General features: G+C 41.3%; 1 protein-coding gene and 1 long non-coding RNA gene across 2 annotated transcripts; both read right to left on the bottom strand.

Annotated features, from left to right (window-relative positions):
- Positions 1–3,602: 3,602 nt before the first annotated feature.
- On the bottom strand, positions 3,603–7,297 carry LOC147756208 (uncharacterized). The gene is made up of 3 exons (XR_015326065.1): positions 5,472–7,297; positions 4,411–4,986; positions 3,603–3,651 (listed from the first exon to the last, which is right to left on the bottom strand). It is a non-coding gene; the product is annotated as an uncharacterized LOC147756208 (long non-coding RNA).
- Positions 7,298–7,586: 289 nt separating this feature from the next.
- Positions 7,587–22,642, bottom strand: LOC111249070 (uncharacterized). Its single transcript, XM_022802400.1, has 2 exons — positions 21,261–22,642; positions 7,587–7,668 (listed from the first exon to the last, which is right to left on the bottom strand). The coding sequence occupies exons 1-2, from the start codon at positions 22,640–22,642 to the stop codon at positions 7,587–7,589; spliced, it is 1,464 nt and encodes a 487-aa protein (XP_022658135.1).
- Between the last annotated feature and the right edge of the window lie 242 nt (positions 22,643–22,884).

The raw sequence follows: 22,884 nt of genomic DNA on the forward strand, positions 1-22,884 counted from the left end.
AAAAAAAATACTGTATATGTATACTAAAAAAAAAAAAAAAAAAAAAAAAGCAACATTAACAATGTTAACAACTATTCCAACAGTAGACGGTGGAAACCATTCGGTGGTGAAAGTCTTCTATAAATCTCCCGTGGCCATTGTCTGTAGAAGTACAGGGTGTTGAAAATACTTTACAGTAAAATTGGTGTCTCCCGTTAATGTATGTATAGCTGAAGATAAATACTTGGACAAAATTATTTTATTATGGGTATTAACTGTTCGCGAACCGTTTCGATTCGGGTATGAATGCAGTGACCTTGCTAGGTTTAGGCTTAATTAAGGCACCGCTCCAAGATACCATGGTCAATCTAGATTAGGCGATGACAGCAGATGCAAGTATTTAGAAAAGCGCGAACGTTTAATGTACATGTAAGAAGGCGCGAAAACATTTAAAACGTATAAGTAATCTTATAAAATATTGATAATCTCATCTAGAAAATAGATTTAGACTCCATTTTGTCTCGCTGCATGAACTTGTTTAGGTTGTAATCGGATTTATTTTTTAAAAAAACTGTTTTCACGAAAGTTATCTTCAATCGGCAGTGTGAGGAATTGTTTGGTCCTGTAACGAGACTGAAACAGCCATCCACTATGGCGAATCGTTCTATTTTCAACAAGAGTCATAATAAAAGTAATAATTATAATTCATTAATATATTTTGTCCGCTAAAAAAGATTACGGTAGAAAAGCTGAGATTTACTGACTCTTCCCCTTTACATGTTTCTTTCTTTTTGGGGTTTCTGGTATTTTGATTAAAACGAAGAAAAGTACATATTCACATGTACAACTCACTCATTCTATCCCAATTTACTCTGTTCGTTTGTTTAGTAGGAGTTACCACAAAAAAAAATGATTAAAAGTTCCACACGTTGATGGCACTGCTGCTTAGATACTGACGCCTCCGATCGACTCGCTCTATCTAATATATCAAAACGTTTTACCCTTAGACGAACTAAAGCAGAAGCAGTTTTAATAAACGTATCTAGGGTTCAGAAGTTCTGATTAACAAATAAATGCATCAATACCTTAAAATAAAATTAGGTTTTGCAATAGGATTTATGCGTACTGCATGGGCTTGGTCTCGTTTCGAAGCTCCTATTTAGTATCTAGCTATAAATGTTAGATAAATGTTAGATGTGACTCAAATTGTCCAACAAAAAGGGGTAATGCTATATAGGCCAAATTTACCCTATCATTGAAAACAGTAGCGGAAAGAAAAACTTCCTTACCATATGGCTGAAATTATAATTCGGTGATCTTCAATAAAATATCAATTGTTGTTTGTGCATATATTTCCAAAAACAAGATCGTGTTATATTAAATATAATTGGTGATCGATATTGCACTAGACACTCATTGTAATGCGCCCATCCATAATCCACTAGCTTATATATATATACGGCTTAGGTTATGAATTTTTCGTATTACACTCGACTTGCATGGAGCTCACAATTACCTATTGACACAGCTAGGTAGTACGGCCAGAGGCAATATTGTTCGATGTACCTGTTGTCCACAAGTTGCATATTCGCACCTTCAAGCGTCCATTAGTACAGGACCAATCTACGGCCTGCCGTTTTCGGCCGTTTGGTTTTTCTTTCAAGACCCACAGTGTTCAGGAAAGCGAGGCCTGCAATTAGCAGCAGGTGTCATGAACTAAGGCGGCTTATGCCACGGCAAGAACGAGCAACAATTCGTAGTTTAAGTGGTAGTACAACGGTGAGCTGCTGCTGCTGCTGCTACTGAATTGTCGACAAGAAGGATGACCTGTACCTGGATACCAGCAGTGGAAGTAGGACAAACTAAGCACGAACTCTGATTAACCTCTGCATGAGCACCAAATCATAATCCAGCTTTAACGCTCGAAGCAAGAATCAGGCGAACCAAATTGAGGGAAAACAGTTACCCAGCAGCTGCACCGAACCGACTTAGGATAAACTCGACTCGAGTAAATCAAGCTCACTACGTTCGAATGGGACATGAAAGGCTATCGGATTAGCTGACACGCGGCGTTTGCAGAATCGACGGATATTGACCCCTAGACAAAAGTACGTACCGGGATAAAGACGACGGTACGTGAGTGAATATTTAACTCGTTTTAATCACATTAAACGACTCCCTACACCCACACTTACCCGCCTGCTGCGAGCCTTGGTGCTTAGCAGCGTCATAACCCCTCGTTGTAATTTGCCGCTTTCTACTCCCTATATATTTGGAATTACTGACAAACTTTTTCGACCGGCTCTGATACGACGCCGCCTTGTGGATGCGCTGGCCTCATGCGCGGCCTTAGCGGCTAACGAAAGCACATGCACTGCCAGGTGGAGTTGTGCATGAGAATCGGGGCCGGTGGCGTCCGCTCTACAAACGCTATAGTATACCTATATATATATACCTAACCTCTCAGTGCGTAAAAGATAGCGAACATGTAACTGTTGACGTAGTGGTTATAAGCGGGCATAAGATGTTACCGGCCGGGAAAGTCGGAACTGATGAGACCCGACAAAGGGTCTTACACTGGCGAAGTGTGTGCCTGCGTTTGCGATTCTCGATACCCGGGTCAGCATCTGGCAGGCCTCACGCCGACTCTCAACGTAAGGGGCAATTTCGGGTGCGAAACACAACACAAGAAAGGCAACGAAAAAGTATCGACAGCAGAGATTGCAACAGTGACAGTGGTAATATCAAGAATTACAAAAGTATAGCATACAATAGTTGATGTATAGACTTTTACATGCATGCGTATATGCAGACAGCGGTAGAACTCGAGACTCTGTTAATACTTCCAATTTTTTTAACGAACAAAGCGCGAGCAACGAATAATTTGAGAGCAGATGCCGTGCTCTAGCAAAACGATAAGGCAAACGATGAAAATGGAAAAAGCCTACGATTCGATAAGCTAAATTATCAAGTAGGATTTGTAATAGATACAGGTCAGATCATAATTTACTCTATACGTGCAAATCTACCCGTCTCGCTTAAGCCCTTCGTATTTTTTAAGATAATACATCACTTACTTAACTTAAATAATCTTCGAAAGTTGTGCGAACGTCGCAGTCGTGTGAAAAAAAATAAGGGAAAATTAATATTTTTCTAGAATGACTGAGAGACATTGGGAGATGGGTATAACAGAAAAGCACACTTCGGGCATCAGCAAGAGACCGCCTGCCTTTTGCTTTCAGAGAAATCCTCTTTACTTACCCACACAATTACATCAAAGTCAATCATCTTTCCCTAACTTTAAAAAAAAATACGAAAGAACCGCAAGAATCCTGGGGTTGAATGTTAGTTCTGGAAAGACTTCATAAAAGGAGGGGCAATCAAAAGAAATCGAAAAAGACTGACAAAAAAATGTAAAGGATGATTTTGTCTTGTGTAAACATGTCAGAATTAAGTGTGTACTCAGATTTTCACATTATTGCACCCCCGTCATGGTTTTTTCTGTCCCTATATCTTCTAGACAGCAATTTGTCCTTGGAAACCACCATAATTAAGCTTGGACTATAAATGTCATAAAAAGGTTTCATTTTGGTGTTATTGTAACATTAAAGACAAAAGAGATACTCCTTAGTGTTTGCTTTTTATTGTTAATTTTAGGTTTCTGACGACTACCTGAACAAATAAGAAAAAATATTGTATTAATTTTTAGCTTACATAACCACCGATCTCTATTCGACCTACCATTGAAGTCCTAAACAATATCTAATGCTAGCCTATTACTAGGTTGTTAAAACAGAAATATATTCTCTCAAGCGAGTACATTTATGGTCCATGTAAAGCCCAGTTTTTAAGATATGCTATGCTATATCTCTATAAAACGCATGGATGCGGGTCAAATATACAGAGATTAGCAAAGCCGAAAGGAGAATGCAGCGGTTCTGATGCCTAACGAGGGGCAAGGCGTCAATTTTTTGCTTTCATTTGCCTCGCTGCGGTGAGGCAACTCTATCCAATCGGGCGTAGTTAGCATGGCAGGCTTAGATAGGCAGATTCGATAAGGATTACGATAGTAAAATATTAATCAATCACTCAAGACCGATCTGTATATGTAGATGGATGTTCAGTTTGGCGGGTCAGCATTCGCCGAAATAGCGTTGCGACTGTAGGCACAGGGCATCTGGCATAGAGGCGTTACCGTAACAGCAGAAAATAAGCTTGACAGATGCAACAATCGATTCTCTCGACAAGTCTTAGAGTCCGCAGAATTTTGCCCAGACTTTGCCTTTTATCTATCAGCCAACTGGCAATATGATAGCTTTAGTGCCTTGGATCTTCCTCGCTCACCTTCGCAGCAAAAGCATAAGGAACGTACCACGTACCATAATATGTTATGCGCTTACTTTGTACCATAATAAGTACGAAGTGACTTACCTTCTGGTCTATATTCGTATGCTACGATGACCTTGACGACATACAATACGATGCTGTGATGTTTGGTCAGTTTGCGTGCTGTCGGACGTTAGTAACCCAAGGGCGCCGTTGCTTTCTAGTAGGAAAAATCTGTGACCCGTTTTTTCTAGTTTGATTTGACCGCATCCGCTACATCAAGAAAGTACTGCTGGCTGTATGGGCGGCTCTCAGTGCGACTAACCGCAAGCGACATACGAATGAATCAACGAGACGGGGGTCCTGGAATCAGCATCATTTACGATTCATTTGCCTCAGAGCCCGCCACATGCCTTCATAGGGCCTTTGCCGTTTCCCTAATCCTCCTTGCGCAAATCGGCTGTTTGGGCCTAAGACTGTTTACCTTGAAAAACAGGAATGCCAAAGAAAACAGGTTAACTCCAACACTCTGCTTGAACTTTCATAGTTCATAAATGTGTCACCGTCTGTTGTCCTGGCGACCGGTTTTTTCGTGTGACTTTTACAGCGATCCGGCATATGCGGTGGTACCATTGTTGTACCGGATGAACGAATCCGACAATCGCCAGTTGGAATGTTCGGCTGTAAGTACAAAATGGGAGAGAAAAATGAAACCTGTACTATCGCATTGCCCACCTTCTCCTTTGGTAGAACTGGGTGGTGAAATGTGAGGCCTGTAAAAGTACACTATTTGTCCTAGTCCACAGTTTGACAGAGCATGTAGTGTGCCTAGCTATATAATTGAAATGCAACATGAATATATATGCGGTCTGCTACGAGAAAGAACCTTATGCCTCGTAAGCGTACGTTTTTCCATGAAAATATACATATACAATGAATGAAGCGATCGGTGTCTGAAGAGACGTTGCCGTTACGAATTAAAAGAAATATTAATATATGTATCAATGTGGATGCGAAGGAAAGCTGCAAACGGAGTCAACAACCAGCTACGGTAGACCCGAATAAATCGATATTTTTTTTGTATCCTTACAAGCAACATACAGAACGAATCGGTAAAACTGAAGTACTTCTGGATGGGAGCCGACTAGTTTCACTGCCAGTCTCACCAATTCAAGCCTTGATGCGGGTCGGCCATCTTCTGCTACGGCGCACAATCCTAAGAAACATCTATCACCAGTGTCACAGCCGCAGTAATAGCGGTTCTGTTTCTACAGAAGACAACCAAGCAGTGTAGTCATGTGATAATAACCGTCTTTATGATTTCTTCTCTATAGCTGGGAGAGTTGTTGTCTACTGTTCAGCGGGCTCCCTTAGCTACAGCCGAATTGGTCAGCTCTAATGATGGCCGTGTCCCCCAGTCCACGTCTACCAGCGACTCTCCGATGGACTTTTGTTGGTGCATTCAGCACTGGTGGGTGTCCCACGATAAACGTAATCTTAGCTTCGATGATCGGTCTGCTTTGCCGTCTGCCGTCTATCTCTGTAAGGGGAAGCCGAAGCTTTCAGCAAAAGGGGAAAGGCACCAGGCTGCTGATGGTTCCGATTAAACGATATATTTACGTCTATGTCGTCGCCACCATATCACCATGGCATTAACACGGTATTCTCCGTGTATCACTACGAGTTTGCTTGCCTAGTGCAATTCGAGATGACCATTGATGACGTTAAGGGGGCTTCGGCAGTAGCTGGCTAGCGATAACGGCTGCAGACGTTGTTGAAGCAGCCTATGGCAACAGAAGGGGATGGCCTGGTCCTATACCGTCAGTTGGAGCAGCACGCGCAGCGTAAAGTTCATCCTATTCGACACTAAATGATTCCCGTGTGAGTAGAAAAATCCATATATCTGTGCTAGAGAATAATTGCGATACTATTTAAACTAGTCGAACAGTGTTCTCAACATTTTGTCTCAACAAAAAGCACATCTAGTTATCTGCTGTCTGTAATAAAAGCTATTGATTATAAAAAAAGAGTTGTTTTTTTTTTTTTTTTTACCAAATGTGCGTAACATCTTTAACTCATCAATGTAGTGCACTTTATTCTGATTTGTAAGATTCTTACTTAAGTCATTTGTCTCTATTTACTCGAGCATCCTTCTAAGAGCTCCATATCAGTTCTTGCCTACACTACATATATACACTTCCCGCACATCATTTTGAAACCACTATTCACTACTTAGAACAAGGACTACAAAAATGATACTCCCCCTCAAAATATGCCCAGCATTAGTCAGTGACTTTCTGCTATTCAATATCTTTTATATTTGAAACTTTCGAATGAGTCACTGCAATTCTTCAAACGTTCCGCCCTCGCAAAGTAGAAATAACCTGCCTTAAACTAATTAGCCTAAATCTCAAGTCAGATGTTCAGCTCTATTCCATCAAGCCTAGTTGTTCTGGGACCTTCGTCCGTCATTTGGTGAACTAACAGCCCTCAAGTTCAATACGACTGCACTACTCTCGCATGTATGAGAAGGGTGGCGGTAGGCCTTCATGCCAAACTTCGGTTCGAGTTGAATTGGGCTCAACTTTGGCTTTCCGCCCTGCAGCGGACTGGTTCCAACGTCCCACTTTTTCTTTTTCCTTGTAGCCGCTGATCCCGTTGGAAAGAATCAGGCCAGCAGTTTTCTAGGATAAGGAGCTGCTCGGTTCGACTGCTTTCGGAACAAGTCTGGTAACCAAGCACTGCAGGTGGTGCTGCTGAATGACGATAGCTGGTTGGTTGAATGTTGAGGAATTTTTAATTTTATGCTCTTCGTTCTCCTTTTCGCTCAATTTTGTTCCTTTTCTCGCAAACGAAAGAATGATCTATAAAACCGCCAACCCGCCTTAAGGTCAAGCTGAGAGCGTAGTTCAGGATGAATACTCAATCCACGACGATTCAACCCTCAACGGGAAAAAGGAATATAGTTTTGGGGATTGATCTGTAGGGGAGTTTTGGTGCTATTTAGAAGGGGATCTTCTTACGGCACTTGCGGACCTTCGCAACCTTTCACAGTTCTTTACCTCGCTTCTCCTTCCCATCTCTACATCGCACGATCCAACACGACCTCGTCGTGACTCGCAAAACTTTACGGTGCACACACATGCATCATTACCTAGAAGCCTTAAGAAGCGAATGTGAGATGTAGACTTCGGTGAGGAGTTTGGAACCATGAAAGAGGTACGATCTACGACATGCTTCTGGTAATATAGGGGAAACTCCGCTCAGAAAATTTGTTCAAGTCAAACCCGTTTTTCCATCTTCAGCTGTTCATGGTGTAAAACGTTGTTATTGGCGTGCACCGTGCGTCCTCTCTCCGACAGGCTGCAAACAGAGCAGTACCCAACCGAAAAAGACACAAATCACCCAGTTCGTCTTATACTATCGATAGTGGTCTGGGCAAACCTTTTAACTGCACAGTCCGTTTAAAACTTGAAATGCTTCATAAGTAAGCTGAATGGCAGTAAAAATGCTTAAATATTGTTCCTGTTTTGTTTTTCGCGAATCGCTTATATGATTAAGAATAATTATGTTAAGTCTACTGATACGCACGTGATTTGAAACAAGCGAAATTGAATTAATAAGCCTTAAGACGAACAAAGTCAAACGAACACATCTGATATATTCTTTTTTTTTTTTTTGATAATTACTTTTCGATAAAAATAGTATAAAACAAATAACACAAAGTGTACTTTATACACCTGTACAAAAATTAAGTTCCTTCAAACGTCCCGTAACCTTGTAACAAGCCAAAACGAACTTATCAGGCATTGCTATTGACTATTAATGGTAACAGCTTCTACTACTTTTGCTTTCTACTAAAATATTTAACACAAAAAAGAGCTAGGTTAGTTTCGTTAGTATTACTAGTATCAGTCTACCTCTATGCCCGAATACTTAGTATCTTGTTTGATATGGAACATCGATTAAATAATTCCCGTATGCGGGCTAAACGTCTGTGTGTTAGAACGCCAGTAAGCAAACGCCGACTTTGGAACAAAGTGACTTGTAACTAAAGTTCTTGATCTGGAATTTCTCTTCGATACCTGAGTGTACTCTCTTTTGGATAGCTAGCTGACTAGGCAGTTCGATTTCAGTCGCGGGGTCGAACTCTTCTTTTTCCCCTTCTCCCACATTTCCTCCTGCCTTCGTGTGTATTGTTCAGTAAACTGATGCCTAATTTTCCGCCTGCTAGGTCAGTGGCTGGATACCATGTGCGTGTGAGTGTGAGGTAGCGCATTTATGTATGCCAATGTGTATCTTCTTATACGCAGCTAGTGTGAGCACAGCCGTCTGTTGAAATGAAAATTTTTATTAAGTTTCTATCTCCTTTTCCTTCGCCTTCTTCTTTTCCGTCTTCCAGCTTTTCTTTTGCTTCCAACTTCAGTCCCTATCTGCCGTCTGTCAATTCCCTAAGATCCTTCCTTGCGCTGGTGTTTGCCAACGCTTCCAGCCTGCTCACCTCTTTCCCCTAGGCGCTCCTCTCTCCTTCTAGTTTCCCTGGTAACCTGCTTTCTCCTCAATCGCCTGACGAGCCTGCAACTCCTGCCGCCCACTCAAGAGGCTGTTCGGAAGACCATTAGAGCTGGGGGTATCCCTCATAGCATTGTCGATGGTAACGACCGGTTCTCTAGCATTAGCTGTCCGCATTTGGCCACGTGGATAGCAATGGTGCTGGTAATCGACGCTGAAAGGTGTCTTCTAGGTGGCTGACTATCAAGTACACCAACAGAAACAGTAACGGCAGTAGGAGTAGGTCTCCTTTGCCAGCCCAGTGTTCTGGCTACTGCCGCTCGCGGCTGCGACGACTGGAGAGTGAACTGGAACTTGGAGTTGAGAACGGTAAAGAAAAGAGGGAACCTAATGCAAAACTGCTGTTGGTTTAGCCTGCAACAGGGACTAGGACGATAGGACTTTCTTTAGTCTTCTATATTTAGGATTGCTTCAGCGGAACAGCTGGATCCGTGGCGGGCCGCACTGGATGCAAACACTCGAACAGAACAGTTAGTAGTGCCCACTTCCTTCAGAGCACGATCCGCTGGTGGTGGCTTCGACGTTACGCTATTCGGTACAGCTACGCCCTCTCTTCTTGTCTGTCTATTCCTGAACCTCCGTGGACGCTGCCGAAAACGTTCGCTTGTAAATATTCTTTCCATTCAATTCACCAAATTTCCTTCGCCTCTCTTAGTGGGACAGTACGCAAGGTAGCTAGCTAGACAGCAACGATTAGCAATTGGAAGAGCAACGACAACAGTAGAGACTTCAACTGTTTTCTGTCAATCGGTTTGCTCATGTGCTCTATTTCAGCTGCTCTTATATCGCGGTTTTGCGTTGAAACATCGCGACGTATTTCTCTACTGGATTCCCCATCACTCTCTTGCACCTATGGTTGAACATACTCGGTAAGCCAGGGCCCATACACTGGGCCCGTATTGCTACCGAGTTCTAGTTCTTCTTGTCGAGATAGACGAAATGCGGCTTCTCTGTCAGTTAATTTGCTTACATCCAGAAATATATTTATACGTGTAAGAGGAAAGTATGCATACCAGAATCCGTTCTTTCCGGTACATTCCCCTTGTGTTTCCCTTCCGCCTTTTTCTCCTACTGTCTTTATAATCTCCTCCATCTTTACTCTTGTTGTGCGGCGGGGTCAGCTATCACTGCCCGCGAAAGGTTCCTGAGAGCCAGTCTCACAGACGGTAATTGATAACGCAATGACTCAATGCAGAAGAGTTCTAGAAAGGTATGGTGACTGCTCGAACCTTCTGTTCCGGGCAAGGAGTGCCGAACGAAGGATGGTCACGAACGCAAACAATTTGCCTAAAAACCTTTGCACTAAGTTTCTCCTTAAGGATCTTCAGGTCTAACGCTTTGATGCATCGCCCCCGTCATCGTGTTTTGAAAGAATGGATCTTTCTTGTACCCTTGAGAGAATGAAGTGCCCCTTAGCGATCACTGCAAACGACGTTCGTAAATATGCCTACATTATCTAAGATGTCCTCCCTTTTTTTGGTCCATTGGCCAGCAAGATGGTACCTTCAACCAACGGAGCTGATACTATTATTGCTATTATCGAAGTGATGAACCCTACAGAAGGTCGAATATATCAGGTTTCGCGGAAACGGGACCGTGGAAAATAAATCAAAAACAAAAACGGTTCGCAAATCTAAATTCGTTAGTCAGAAGCACCTCGAAGTTTCAACAACATTTTGGTGTTGGTTCATAGTTTACGCGACAAAACCGTATTAGAAATGTTGCCCAGGTCTTTAAAGATTAATTTTCAAGGCTTAAAGAACTTACCCCATTTCTATGGCAGCAAACTAATAATCACCTGTTAATATTGTGTTACGTAACTAAAATCGATGAACGGCAATGTCGTGTATCCAAACCAGAATTTACAAAAAGAAAGAAGGCTAATAGGCGCTTGCCCAGACTGACCTCTTCAGGCCTAGGCTTTGGAACCAGGTTCCTGACTGCCGAAAGCAAACTAGATCCTTTTTACAAAGTGATAGATGTTATTGTGTGCTAGCAAAAGATTTATGCTATTGTTAACGATCTCTTCAAGGCAATAAACATATATTTCAATTTTAAAAGAACAAAAAACCGCCAAAAGTCATCTCAGTGCAATGCTGATAATCACCTCTAATACCTACAACGTTTACATGAACCGATGGTTCCTGAGATGTATGCCTATAGGCCTATGTTAATCCTACAAGTCGATAAAAATGCAACTGATTAACGCAAATGATACGCAATCTAGGCGCAGCTACTTGTTGTAGCTGCAAGTATATATCTAACTAAATTCGACGTTGTGTATGAAACAATACTTTGGTCAATAAAGAATCAAGGTTTCAAGTTAAAGAACTTATTAATTTTCCATTCATAGGAGAATTATCTTAATGGCCAAACGTAAGGTAAACCGCCATAATCCTGGTAGGCCAGCACAACTAACATCTCTCAGGCCCATGGCATTGTGTCACAGAAATTTGGGAGGCGTTTGGCCAACAGTTATGGCAATATACAGCCCTTAAGTAGCCAAGGCTCCCGGCGCTGTTGAGGCAGAGCTGTTAATAAATATGTAAGTTCCTAAGGACCACAGTTGTATAGTGCATGCAGCAGTACTATAACGAGCATCCGTAACGTGCGAAAGTTAGCGTATTGCTTGATGCTAACTGTATTCCCCCATTGATCTCGAAATGACTTTCGCTTAATAAAAAATACTCGATTAGATATCCACATACTTCTCCTAGGCGTACAACTTACTCATTTGTTATCGGAATATATTGTTAATTTAAGAAAGATGCTTGTGGTTGTCATTAGGAGGTTGATTAACTATTGGATAAGTTCAAGGTAACCCTAGGTTATATTTTGATATTCCACATAATAGTCATTGCAGCTGCTATTAATAGGATGTTGAAATCTATCGCGATCTTGACTACCGTTGAATTCATTTCAGCAGAAGGTTGAATGATCCTGCCGTTTTTTCCGCTCCTTTTTCCTTTTCTAGTTTCTTTGTCTCTTCTCCGAAATCAGTGAAAAGATATTCCTCTATAAAACGAATTAGTTCGCTATTAAGCTGATTGTCCTCTATGTCAGCACGATGGCTGTACTGATCTCTGTCATTACTTCACGCTTTCACCATTGATACACGCACTCCCACAGAGCCGGACACAAATGAAGATGAGCAAGCTCCTCTGCTACAATCGTTCGCGCTCTCGACGAAACACCGCTGGCGGGATGAAGATAGCAAAAAGCATATTTTTGTCTGTGGTGAGTTGCGTGGAAGACGGCCGATATAGATCTCAAGCCGCCGCGTAAATATCTGCCAATTTACCGAAATGAACAAAAGGAGTTGGTGAGTGTCATGACAGTTTCGCGGTAATTGTGCTGACTCTTGCTGTTGCCATAACCTATCTCTGTCTTTTCTTCCGTTTTCTACTACGGCTACAACGACCGCTGTGAGCCTGCCGACAGCTAGAAAACAACGACAAAAAAGACAACGCTTGTCGGACCGATTTAGCTGCCCGGCACAGGCCTTGCAAGGCCGATCGGAGCTTGAGTCCAGTTTGACCCAGCAGCGTTGCAAGCAATCTGAACTGAAACAGAGGATGATAAGCTAGTAGTACTTAATGATCAGCAGCGACGATTAGGGAAGACAAAGCTGTCGAGACCGAGGAGAAAAACCGCTATAAACCCTGGAGTCGTGTAGATAATTAGACGACCGACCAAAGAAGGAAAGACACAGCCCCTAGTAGCAACCTCAAAGACAAAGATGGCTAGATTAAGTTGACGAGCAGGGACAAAGGTAGCAGCAGCAGCCGCAGCCGCACTGTCGAGAACTTGAAATCGACTGGCTAAGGTTCGAAAGCGGCAGGATGCAGTCGGACGACGGACGCACGACGGAAAAAAGGGATCAAAACATCATGCTCTCTTTTATTTAAGCAATGAAGAGGGCGGGGCCCTGTTCAGTTGGTTTGTCTCCATCTCTTCAGTAGCCTATCTTTGTCCATATTTTCCTCGTCCTTACTATCCGCACAGGGGTCAGCAAAAAAAAAGGTTGTCAATGAGTTCGCGAGAGACGGGAGGTTGTTGGGAAATAAACGAGAAAAAGGATGTGTTGGCCTGAATGGAGCAGCCAGGAAGAAGGGGATAACAGTCAACCGGAACGCCTGATTAGCACCAGGTCACGCCGCTGACAGGAATGGACGATGGTATTTGGCCCATTGGCTAATGTAGCGTCTAGCAACTCAATGACATGATCATCAAGCAGCCAGGAAGGTCTCAAAGCGCAGGACTGCAAGTAAAAATCACAATATGAAGCGCTACGTTGGTACTGAGCGCACCATTTCTAAGTAACCACATCATCCTCTGCACCTCCGTTCCCTTATCCAACATTCGACTAAAACAGTATCGATAGTAAATACAGGGCGGTCAAAGGGTGGCTCAAATCAGCAAAAACTGCTCAAGAAGTAAAGCAACTTTTTAAGTTATTTGACAAAAATACGCGCAAACAGGAAAAAAAACATGTAAACGCTAGCGATAACTGTCATATGGTCTCGTTTTTATTTGTGCATTTTACTTAATTTCTATAGCGCCGCATTATTTTCAAACACTAGCTCTAGACAACTCTTATAGTGTGAAAGGTGGACATCCTAACCGTAGGCGTTACCAAGGATGCTAGACGTAAGTTACAATAGGTTAAAGATAGTTCTGTATTTTTCTGAAGCAAACTATTTACGTACTTGTCCAAATAACACGATTTATTTATTTCTACATTTTTCAGTTTAGAGAAACATACTGTCGTGCAAAAGATTATAGTTTAGCACTTATTTTAAGTGTTTGGTTTATGTTTAGTGATTAAAACCTACAAGTGCAACACGGTAATATTTTTATTAATCAGAAAATCAAATCGTTGCAGTTCTTTTTGCCATGCTTAAAATAAACGAAAATCTGCAAGTATGCAAACATTTGCACTAATCTTCTTCCAAAATAAAGGTCGTTGTCCACGGTCGTCTTCCTCTCACTGCGGGGGCAAATTAAATAGATTGGGCTCATAGAACCCAGGCTCATATCGAAACGTCTAGGTGTGAGCTAAAAAAGGGCAGAACCAAATCCGATCACGTCTAACGGGCTCACCTTCCAAATAACTATAGTTCGACATGTTATTGTTTGAATAATATCCTAGTACTAGCAATATTCAGCGAGCTATTTACATGCACAAAAATCTTGCAATTAGGACGGATGCTCGTAGAGGTACGTTCAAGCAAATTTCGAAAATTTTTCGAAAAACATCATACTCCGTATTCTCACATAAAGCTAACCACTAGAAGTGGAACCAGCTATCTAGCGATGAATTGAACATATTACGCAGATAAAAATATAAGATGATCAAGATTTGCAGTACCATCATAATAGTAATATAGTACACTTCTTCGCATTCCGCCCTATCGAAAACAAAAAATACAGACAGAAATGATATGACTCCATATTGGGACGTACAATGGAACCTATGCGCTAAGAACAATGGTCTAACATTAAACCCTCTACCTAGAATACCGTAACCAGCTGTAGTACCAGTTTTAATTTCTCAGTTTAGGTAGCCGGTTGTGTCGGTTGCGTTCATCAACGCCTTTCTACCAGGACGCATGTTTCGTTACGTCGTACGTTCAATGCAGCATTCGTCTAGCGAGATAAATTGACAAGCCATAGAAGCTTACACAATACGGCACATACTGCTATGCCCGTCTATCTATACAATAATAAGGTATCAGCCGTTCATCAAACTAGTCTAATAGAAACGGTTTTATATTATTAAAATTTCTGATTTTATCAATTCAAAAAACTTTGACGGCTAATGTTTTTTTGTCTGTTCGTAATTACGTCTTTATTCTATCTGTTTATATTAGAAAATATCAGTTTCGAATCGAAGGAAGCGCGCGAAAATACGCAGGGAATGTAGAGCCTTTCAACATCTTTGTTAGGTAAATGACGTTCATCCGCTCCTTTGCGATTTTATTCATGAACGTTCATCTTGCATTTTCTATCCTTTAATACATATATAATACTTAGAGCATTATAAACATAACAACTGCAGAACCAAAGTTGCATCGAGTGCTTAATGCGCTTTTGATGGCCAAGTCAATTTTTTTTTGCGAAAATATCTCATCGTCTTTGCGGCAGACGTATGGAAGCGCAGTTTACGGGTACGTTCTTTATCTTATCAGTAGTCGTGAACGTTGTTGCGTAATAGGCACGCACATCTAAAAAGTCGACTCTCGTCGGTAGTACAGCCATCGGTTGCATCGATTTAAGTGAAGGCGTGGTTTCCCGATGTACTTCATTGTATTCCTTGGCATACGCAATTCCTGCGACTTGCAAATACACTCCGGAAAGAAGGGCTTGTTTTTGCCGTTGCTTCAACGACTAAGGCGTGATAGTGAGCGCGTAGCTTCGCGTTCTGCTGAGAAGAAACCGCTTTTAGCTGGATTGGTTTTTACAACCACGTCTTTTGATGCCCTATTGAAATGGCGTCATTGTTTTCACCGACTCTGTTCGCTTAAACGTCTGCCTTCAGCTGACTACTGCTGGATGGCCAATCCCACAATGAGATGAAAAAAGCAATACCAATGGTCATCAGTAGCAAAGATTGTGATAGTTAATTAAATTAATAAAACAGACTGGGACTTCCCAAAAAGATACGGATCTCTCTCTCTCTCCCTCTCTCTCTCTCATCCTCGCTAAATATATGCATTTTTTTCATTCTAGCTTTCAATCAACCATTGCTTAGCTTCACTTGCACGTGATGGAACACTGCAATATCTTCAGGCAATTCACTTCAGCCGAAATGACGGGTTTCAAATGTTTGTTTGCGCACGAAGTGTTCTTAGACTAACACAAACGAGGCTATATGAAAAAGTATGTATTGTAGAACAGCACGTATTTCTTTAAAACGGCTCCACTATGAGATGCACACAGGCGTCGTTGAAGTGAGTAAACAATAAACAGCTATCTGGCCAGTATCAATAGTAAAAGCGACAGCTGGCTTAATGTAAAACCTACATATTGTTAATCGCTGCAGTAGAAGGCACATGAACCTAAACTCCACGGACTTAACAAGAATCTTCAGATTGAAAAGTGTGATTCTTTTCAACTTGAAGCGAAATTTTCGCTTTAGTGAAAAGAAGCGAAAGGTAATATACTCGATACGCTTGACAACATACACAACTCTGGCTCCTCGATCACGAGTTTGAGATTAATCAGTTTTCAATATGAAGATAGTTGTTTGTAGCGAATGGAAGTTCGGCTAAGCTGAAACACACAAAAACCCATAGTTGAGTCAGCTATAACAGACCCACATCGTTCCCACAGCCGCTTTAGGCAGTTCGATACACAGAGAAATTTTGTGATTGCCTCTTGGGCTTCCACCGAGGTCCATTAGAATTCGGTGTCATCGAGACCATCGTAGGTTATATTTGAACCCGCTTATCCTACCAAAGTAATATGGGATCATTGTCTGCCTTTAGGTAGACCTGATGTGGCACGTATTTGCTCAGCTGATCTGCGCAGTTCTCCAATCTTTCAGTGTTTTTATAATCGTTACACTGAGCACCCCCTAAAAAAATCCGTCTCGGTCCTATCTGCCACTCAAATGCAGAACAAAGTGATGATAAATATAAGAAAAAGCTATAGGGAGGCATTCAATAAACCTCATTACTGAAAAAGTGATATCGCTGACTAGTGACACAGTTGGCGAAACTCGCATTAAAAAAAAATACTTAAACAGATCTTCAACGTAATTGCTGTTGCCACTTGAGCAACGTTCGTAATATTGTTCCATTCACTTCACCTTTAGAATACGCTCTAGATACACCATGCCCATGTTATAGACCGAGCTACTTGCATAATGCTAAACCTCAACAGTCGACAGAAGACAGGAACGTCCACGCATCGCTGGTGGCTTGACCGCCGTTGTTACACATAACCGAAACTGTTATATTTTAACAACCATTTGCGTTTCGTTTATAAGATTAGTTTTGATAAAACAATCTTGCAAAAACTGTAAGCCCGACGGTATCGAATTGACCCTGAAGATTTTCACAAACTTTGAATGGTTTTTTCAAAAAAGGACATCAATTCATTGTCCAAAGTGACTTCATTTTACCCTGTTACAGAACTGCCACAGCTAGCTATTCGCTTTGTGTTTCTGTTGTCTGTTTTTTTTAATCGCTATTCCCTTACACTCTTCTGTATTCGCCGTACAGGCCTTTTGGCTTGCAGTTAAAATCTCACGAAAAAATATATTTACAAAAAGTATCAGTTAGTATACTTGGAATCGTGTGTTGTCCAACCTAAGACCTTGATTGCGTAGTCAGAATATCTGTTTGCAGTAAGTTTTTCAAAAAACGTATGTGTGTAACCACCTATGAATCATAGTAGGATAGTTTTTACAGCCAAAAACATATAGACTGCTTAATTCTAGCATTAGCTACAAAAAATCAATTCCCTCTTCAGGGACAAGCGTAAAATCTGATGTGGTCCCGCACGCGTTCAGCTATCCAAGAATACACGAACTCAGTGGAGGAAGGCGGCATAAAACAAATCTTTTTCTTTTTTCCGAATTGCCTTCGCTCGTTAGTTTTTTTATCCAGGAAAGTTGCAATGACCGCAAACAGAAAAAAGCTGAAGGAAAAGCATGAACACGATCAAAAGTGCTTCTGCACAAGTGTAGAGTCAACAGAGGAACTTAAACCTGGTTTTCGTAATGGTCCGCGACTTGTGTCCGCAAGGTTCCCCTTTCATCAAAAAAGTTTCACCAAGTTGGATATTATTTTCGTTTAGGACGGGTAAGGCTCGTGTATGGTAATTACCGATTTTTGTTAATTTTAAACTGTTACGACCACTAGTGCTTGCACTGAAGCTGCTGCGGCCTAGACTTCGACCTGCGTAGCACCTCCTGACATAGCAGTCCGACAGCAGCACCGAAAGCCATTCCCTCAGATCTTATTCAGTTTCGGAGAGCGCGGAAACAGTTAGTTCGCGGCTCGGAGGGACGGCATAAGCTTATGATTTCTACTGTCCAGAGAATACAAGCTCTTATTGCGGCCTGAATAAAATGCTCAAAAAGAAAGAAAAGCTTGCCTCGCAATACTGCCGTGGGTTTTGTTGGCAAAAAGGAATCTATTCGTCATACTCGCGGTGCCGATGTCCAGGTCAAAATACGCTGCTGCATAAAATTTTGCAGTTATTGGCTAGAGATTTGTGTTGCAAATAATATAATTCTACGATCCGTGCTTATGATCGCAGAAAGCAGTTACTCTGCTAATCGTTGGTAGGCGTAACGTTCTATGGAAAGCTAATGTGCTGTCTAACTTCACATTTACTTTGTTCTGTGAAAAACTAAAAGCGCTCTAATAGACCACTAGTATTATGTAGTAAAAGATGAGTATAGCTTCGAAACATGTTTAGTCCCAGTCAGTCGCAATCTTCCTCAAAACTAATGATGATATCATTCATTTGCGGTTCAAGTCTACTTTGACGCCGTAACCTCCATCTCTCGATTAGGTAAAAAAGTCTGTCCGGTGTTAAATAGACCCTGAGGACACCATAGGAATCATGGGTGTCTAACATGTAGCTAGCATATTATAACAAATGGCTAAATCTGTTAAATACTGTGAAAACGTTCAGGCAACGTACAAGGAAACTGTTTTGTACAGAATGTCTTACAAAATACGTTAACTTACACCGCAACTATCACATGTCCTCTAACAGAAATCTCCGATGTAATACGCGTACATCTACAAACATATGGCATTGATCTATCACTATTGGTGGTATGATGTACCATAAACAGTAAGAAATTTCTACTTAACAGACGTGGTTAAGACAAGAAAGAGATAGATGGGTATACAGGATACATGGATAATAAGAGAAAAATGTGGCGTGCAGAAAAATTGCTAGGTAATGAGTCAAGCATTTGTATCCGCACGAAAAAATAACTACTGCCACAACACGGTAGTCATAAGTTAGCTCTACATTGAGACGGAGTCGCTTGCTGTGCAAAAAATAAATTTGCCATATAAATGACTATACAGCTCCCGGAGCAGTTAGGCTTTTGCAGCTCAAGGATCTGGTCAAATGTTTTTTTACATGCTTGCAAGAATAATAGCACTCAATAATTTATTATTATTATTATACACATATTTATGCTAATAATAATGGAACAACTATTAATTGATTATGATTCGTAACCTCTCGCTGTAATTGCCAACTCTTAGTCGTAATGAGAGGTATTGCGTGGATAAATCAAACAAGATAAATATACTGCAAAGTGGTCCTTCAACTACAAGGAGCAATAAAATGCTAGCCTTTTTTACCCCGCCCTCTGTTAAACACTCGAATATTCCACGGATTTTCATTTAACAAGAAACTAGAAGAAGAAAAACAAAAAAAAATAGCGTATGTGCATCCACTTAGATAGATTAGCCATTACACATAGTGCATAGTCAAACACGATGTATTTATTTGATCATGTGATTCACTAAGCTTTTTACCTCTGTATTGTAAATTAGTTCGCATCAAAAAGACCTCCTTCCTACATGAGGGAAAAGGCACAGCGCAGCGCAGGAATCGTAGTGCATATAAGACTGCGAACCCATTGCTAAGCCGACAGTTGTCCATGGTACAAGGTACCCTAGTAATTATTGTTTGCTGCTTATCAACAAAATAAGACTTCCATGAGGGACACTTGAGTATATTTTCATTAAATGAAAAAGGAGCATGAACTACCAATAGATGGAAATTGCATTGTTTAGCCAGCTTTCTCGTTATCAAACATCTGGAATCATTTTTCTGCTCAAACCATGAAATTCTTCTGCATTAGCCTTTTTATGCAGTGCCCTTTGTTACAATTTTTATGTTACAGTAAAACTCGTAACGTTCTCCGTTTCTCTAACTGGTGTCACCTTGGCATTCTTGCAATGGTTTGTTGACACTTCTTGCGTCCTGACTAGTGACACAGAATAGAATGCATTGGCATTTTCCATTGCCTCTATTTGCAAATGCATTTTCATCTCTAAACTATTATCTTGTGCATAAAATCACCTCGTTTGCCTATATACAATGTGTTTTTATTTTAGGAGTAATTTCCTTGCGATCAATGCGGAAAGCTGTCGTTGAACTAATAGGTTCTCTGTATTTATTCAGTTAACGAAGTCTGACTTTTAAGGCTACTATAGCATGAAATATATCGGCGTACACAAAAGCGGAGACCGACTACGGCAACTTGTAGGTCCATATTTATCGGGTCCTGGGCACAAGGAAATCGACACAGCGGAACGTGCGGACTGGTGAATCGTGTTTGATGCCGTTCGATTCTCCTAAATGGGCTTGTTATTTCGAGTTAATGAGCCATACCAAGCAAAGGCAGAACTTCAGGAAAATATGAATACCGACTATTTGAATCGAATTGGCAAAACGCAATTCAATATCTCTCGAAAGGTGGTAGGTAACTGATGTACTCTGGAGCCGCTCGCCAAACACATGACATACAGTACCGAATTCGAAGCTGCCTATTCGTTCCTGATATGTATCACTTTTGCGGTTTATTAGTTGTTGGCAATTTTCTAATAGTGTAGTATTTAATATTGAATTTTATGAGTTATATAAAAAAAAAAAAGTTTCCCTACACATGTACATCTTTTATATAATAGACTTTTTAATATGGTTCAAAATTTCGGCCGCTGAAGTTGACAACCTATTGTTTAAGCAACGCAACCTCTAATAATCGGTAGCATTTTAATTCTATTTAAACTGTGTCAGTTCTATTTGGGTTGGCAGATAAATATGAATTTCATATGATATGAATATGGATAAATAAATATGAAGTTCAGTTACGGGCCGGTCGCAGAGCTAGCACGAACGGAAAATGTGTGCTGTTCTTTTCATTAGAAAGATAATTTCAGGCACGATAAAAAATTTTATAGAAAATTCGAATATATCTTCAGCTATCACGATTCAAGGCTTTTTCAAAACGCCATGCCGATAGATCATCTTAGAAGAATTGTAGAAAAGTACTCATTCTACCTGAATTCTTTTCGGCGTAGTTTCAAAGAAATACTATGATTACGATCTTTAAGCAATGGACCTTTCAAAAAATCAATGAGCCATTGATGAATTGTCTATATTACTTAGTGTATATTGTATAAACACACGAAACAATTCGCAGCGCGTAACTAAATTCTACAAGTTGCATTTATTGAAAACTTCCAGGATAATTTTCATTGATTTTATCAACAACCAAGTCTAAGTGAGCGATCTGATCAAACAGTATTTGTGGCATTAAAGGCAACGTCCATCTGTTTAGTTCACAACCGCCGTTCTTCGGAAATTTCAATATATGAAATGGTGACAAAACCAACCTCGTGCCATCGATAAAGTCAAATTGTAGGACGCCATCGAATGTCAATGCCATTCCGGCTTCCGTGCGCCACCAGTTTCTCAGGCCACTCGTTTGAGCCGATGTATTCGACGCCTTTCCACAAGTTTCTTTTCTCCACCACTGCAAATATGCGATTTTATTTTTTAGAGCTGGCGGTGCTCTACGCAGCGAGAATCGCAAGCCGACGCCATCGTTCTCAAAATAGTGCGTCGTTCCATCGATATCACTATACACGGTCGACATATCATTGTATAAGATAGACGAACACCCGTTGCTGAACGCAACACAAAAGCCAAATTGGTGCGTGAAATCTGCCCAGTGAACAACCCATAGCGGTGCTTTTTGATGATGCTTTTCACAGGTTGAATCGGGGGATGGAACTGACACAATTGAAGTCTCTTTCTCCGTGCTGGTACCCGTATTAGTTTTTAGTACATCCTTCACTCGCTGTACAACACACGCAAAACAAACTGGTGCACGAATAATTTTATTTCGTCCGTTCAGACGGTACGGGATAATCTTTTTCAGCACGAACGAAATTATCGGTGATCCCACCGTTAGAGGGTCGACAAAACCAAATCGAAGAAGGTCCCTAGCGCAGGGCCGATCTTCCCAATTTGAATTGAAAATACGCTCTAATAGGATCGACGCATGACCGCTCTGTAACCCAATGTTGTCCAGACGAAACGCACGATCTTTGATTTGACCAAATAGTGCACACACGGCCTCGCGCATCGGGTAGCTTGACTCTCCTGGCTGAAAGGGATATTGTCCTGTCAACATAACAGAGAGAACGACAGCGGACGACCACATATCCCAAGCCGGGGAGACGATTTCTTCGTCTGCCTCCGGAGGAATTGTTAGATAGCATCCTGCCGCGGGAGCTAGAATATACCGACTACCGTAAAGTTTCACAGCAACGCTGAAGTTCGAGAGCTTGATAAGTCCCGTGGATGATATCAAAAGAGACGCCGGCTTAATATTTCGATGGACGATGTCACTCTCTTCTAGATAAACGAGGGCCCGAAGCAACTCTGTGAATATGCGCCTACTTTCTTCGATACTCATGCGTGCCTGCTGGTCAAGAACCTCCTGCAAATTCAGGTCAACCCAGTCGAAGAACATGTACAGCCGATTTCCATTTAACCACGTCCATTTAAGTGCCTGCACGTAATCACTAGATAACCGTTGCAAAATGGCGATCTCGTTTAGTACATGATCATTTTCTACAGAAACCCGCTTGTAATAGAATTTTCGACCATTCGGTAGCTCGAAAACGCCGCATGAGTTTTTAACTCGTTTCTGCTCAAGTTCCGCGATAATTGATTCAGGAGCTGTTTCTATTAGACACCTACTAAACATCGTCGTTCTTTACGCCTTAAACCGCGCAAGCATGGCGTTCATTGGCTTAAAATGTCTCTGCTATGAAAGAGTTATGAGCGCTGAACCAACAACAAACAACACTGCGGTCACAAAAAGGTATCTCCAAAGGTTTTCTGTATTAGGATCACGTGGCGTCAGTTTTCACATTAAATAGGACATTGCAACAACTCATGCCAGGGGAGCCATAAACCCTTTCCTTTTATATTGGCTGCCGGAACCAG

Source organism: Varroa destructor, unplaced genomic scaffold (genome assembly GCF_002443255.2).
Source record: "Varroa destructor unplaced genomic scaffold, Vdes_3.0 BEIS01000004.1, whole genome shotgun sequence".
Taxonomy (NCBI): domain Eukaryota; kingdom Metazoa; phylum Arthropoda; class Arachnida; order Mesostigmata; family Varroidae; genus Varroa; species Varroa destructor.

Bases quoted from the DNA above. Each gene is read 5' to 3' on its own strand.
- LOC111249070 (XM_022802400.1), bottom strand. From the start codon at position 22,642: ATGTTTAGTAGGTGTCTAATAGAAACAGCTCCTGAATCAATTATCGCG. The intron at 7,669-21,260 runs GTTGGTTTTGTC...CTCTGTTTGCAG, and splicing joins GACTTTATCGATGGCACGAG to CCTGTCGGAGAGAGGACGCA.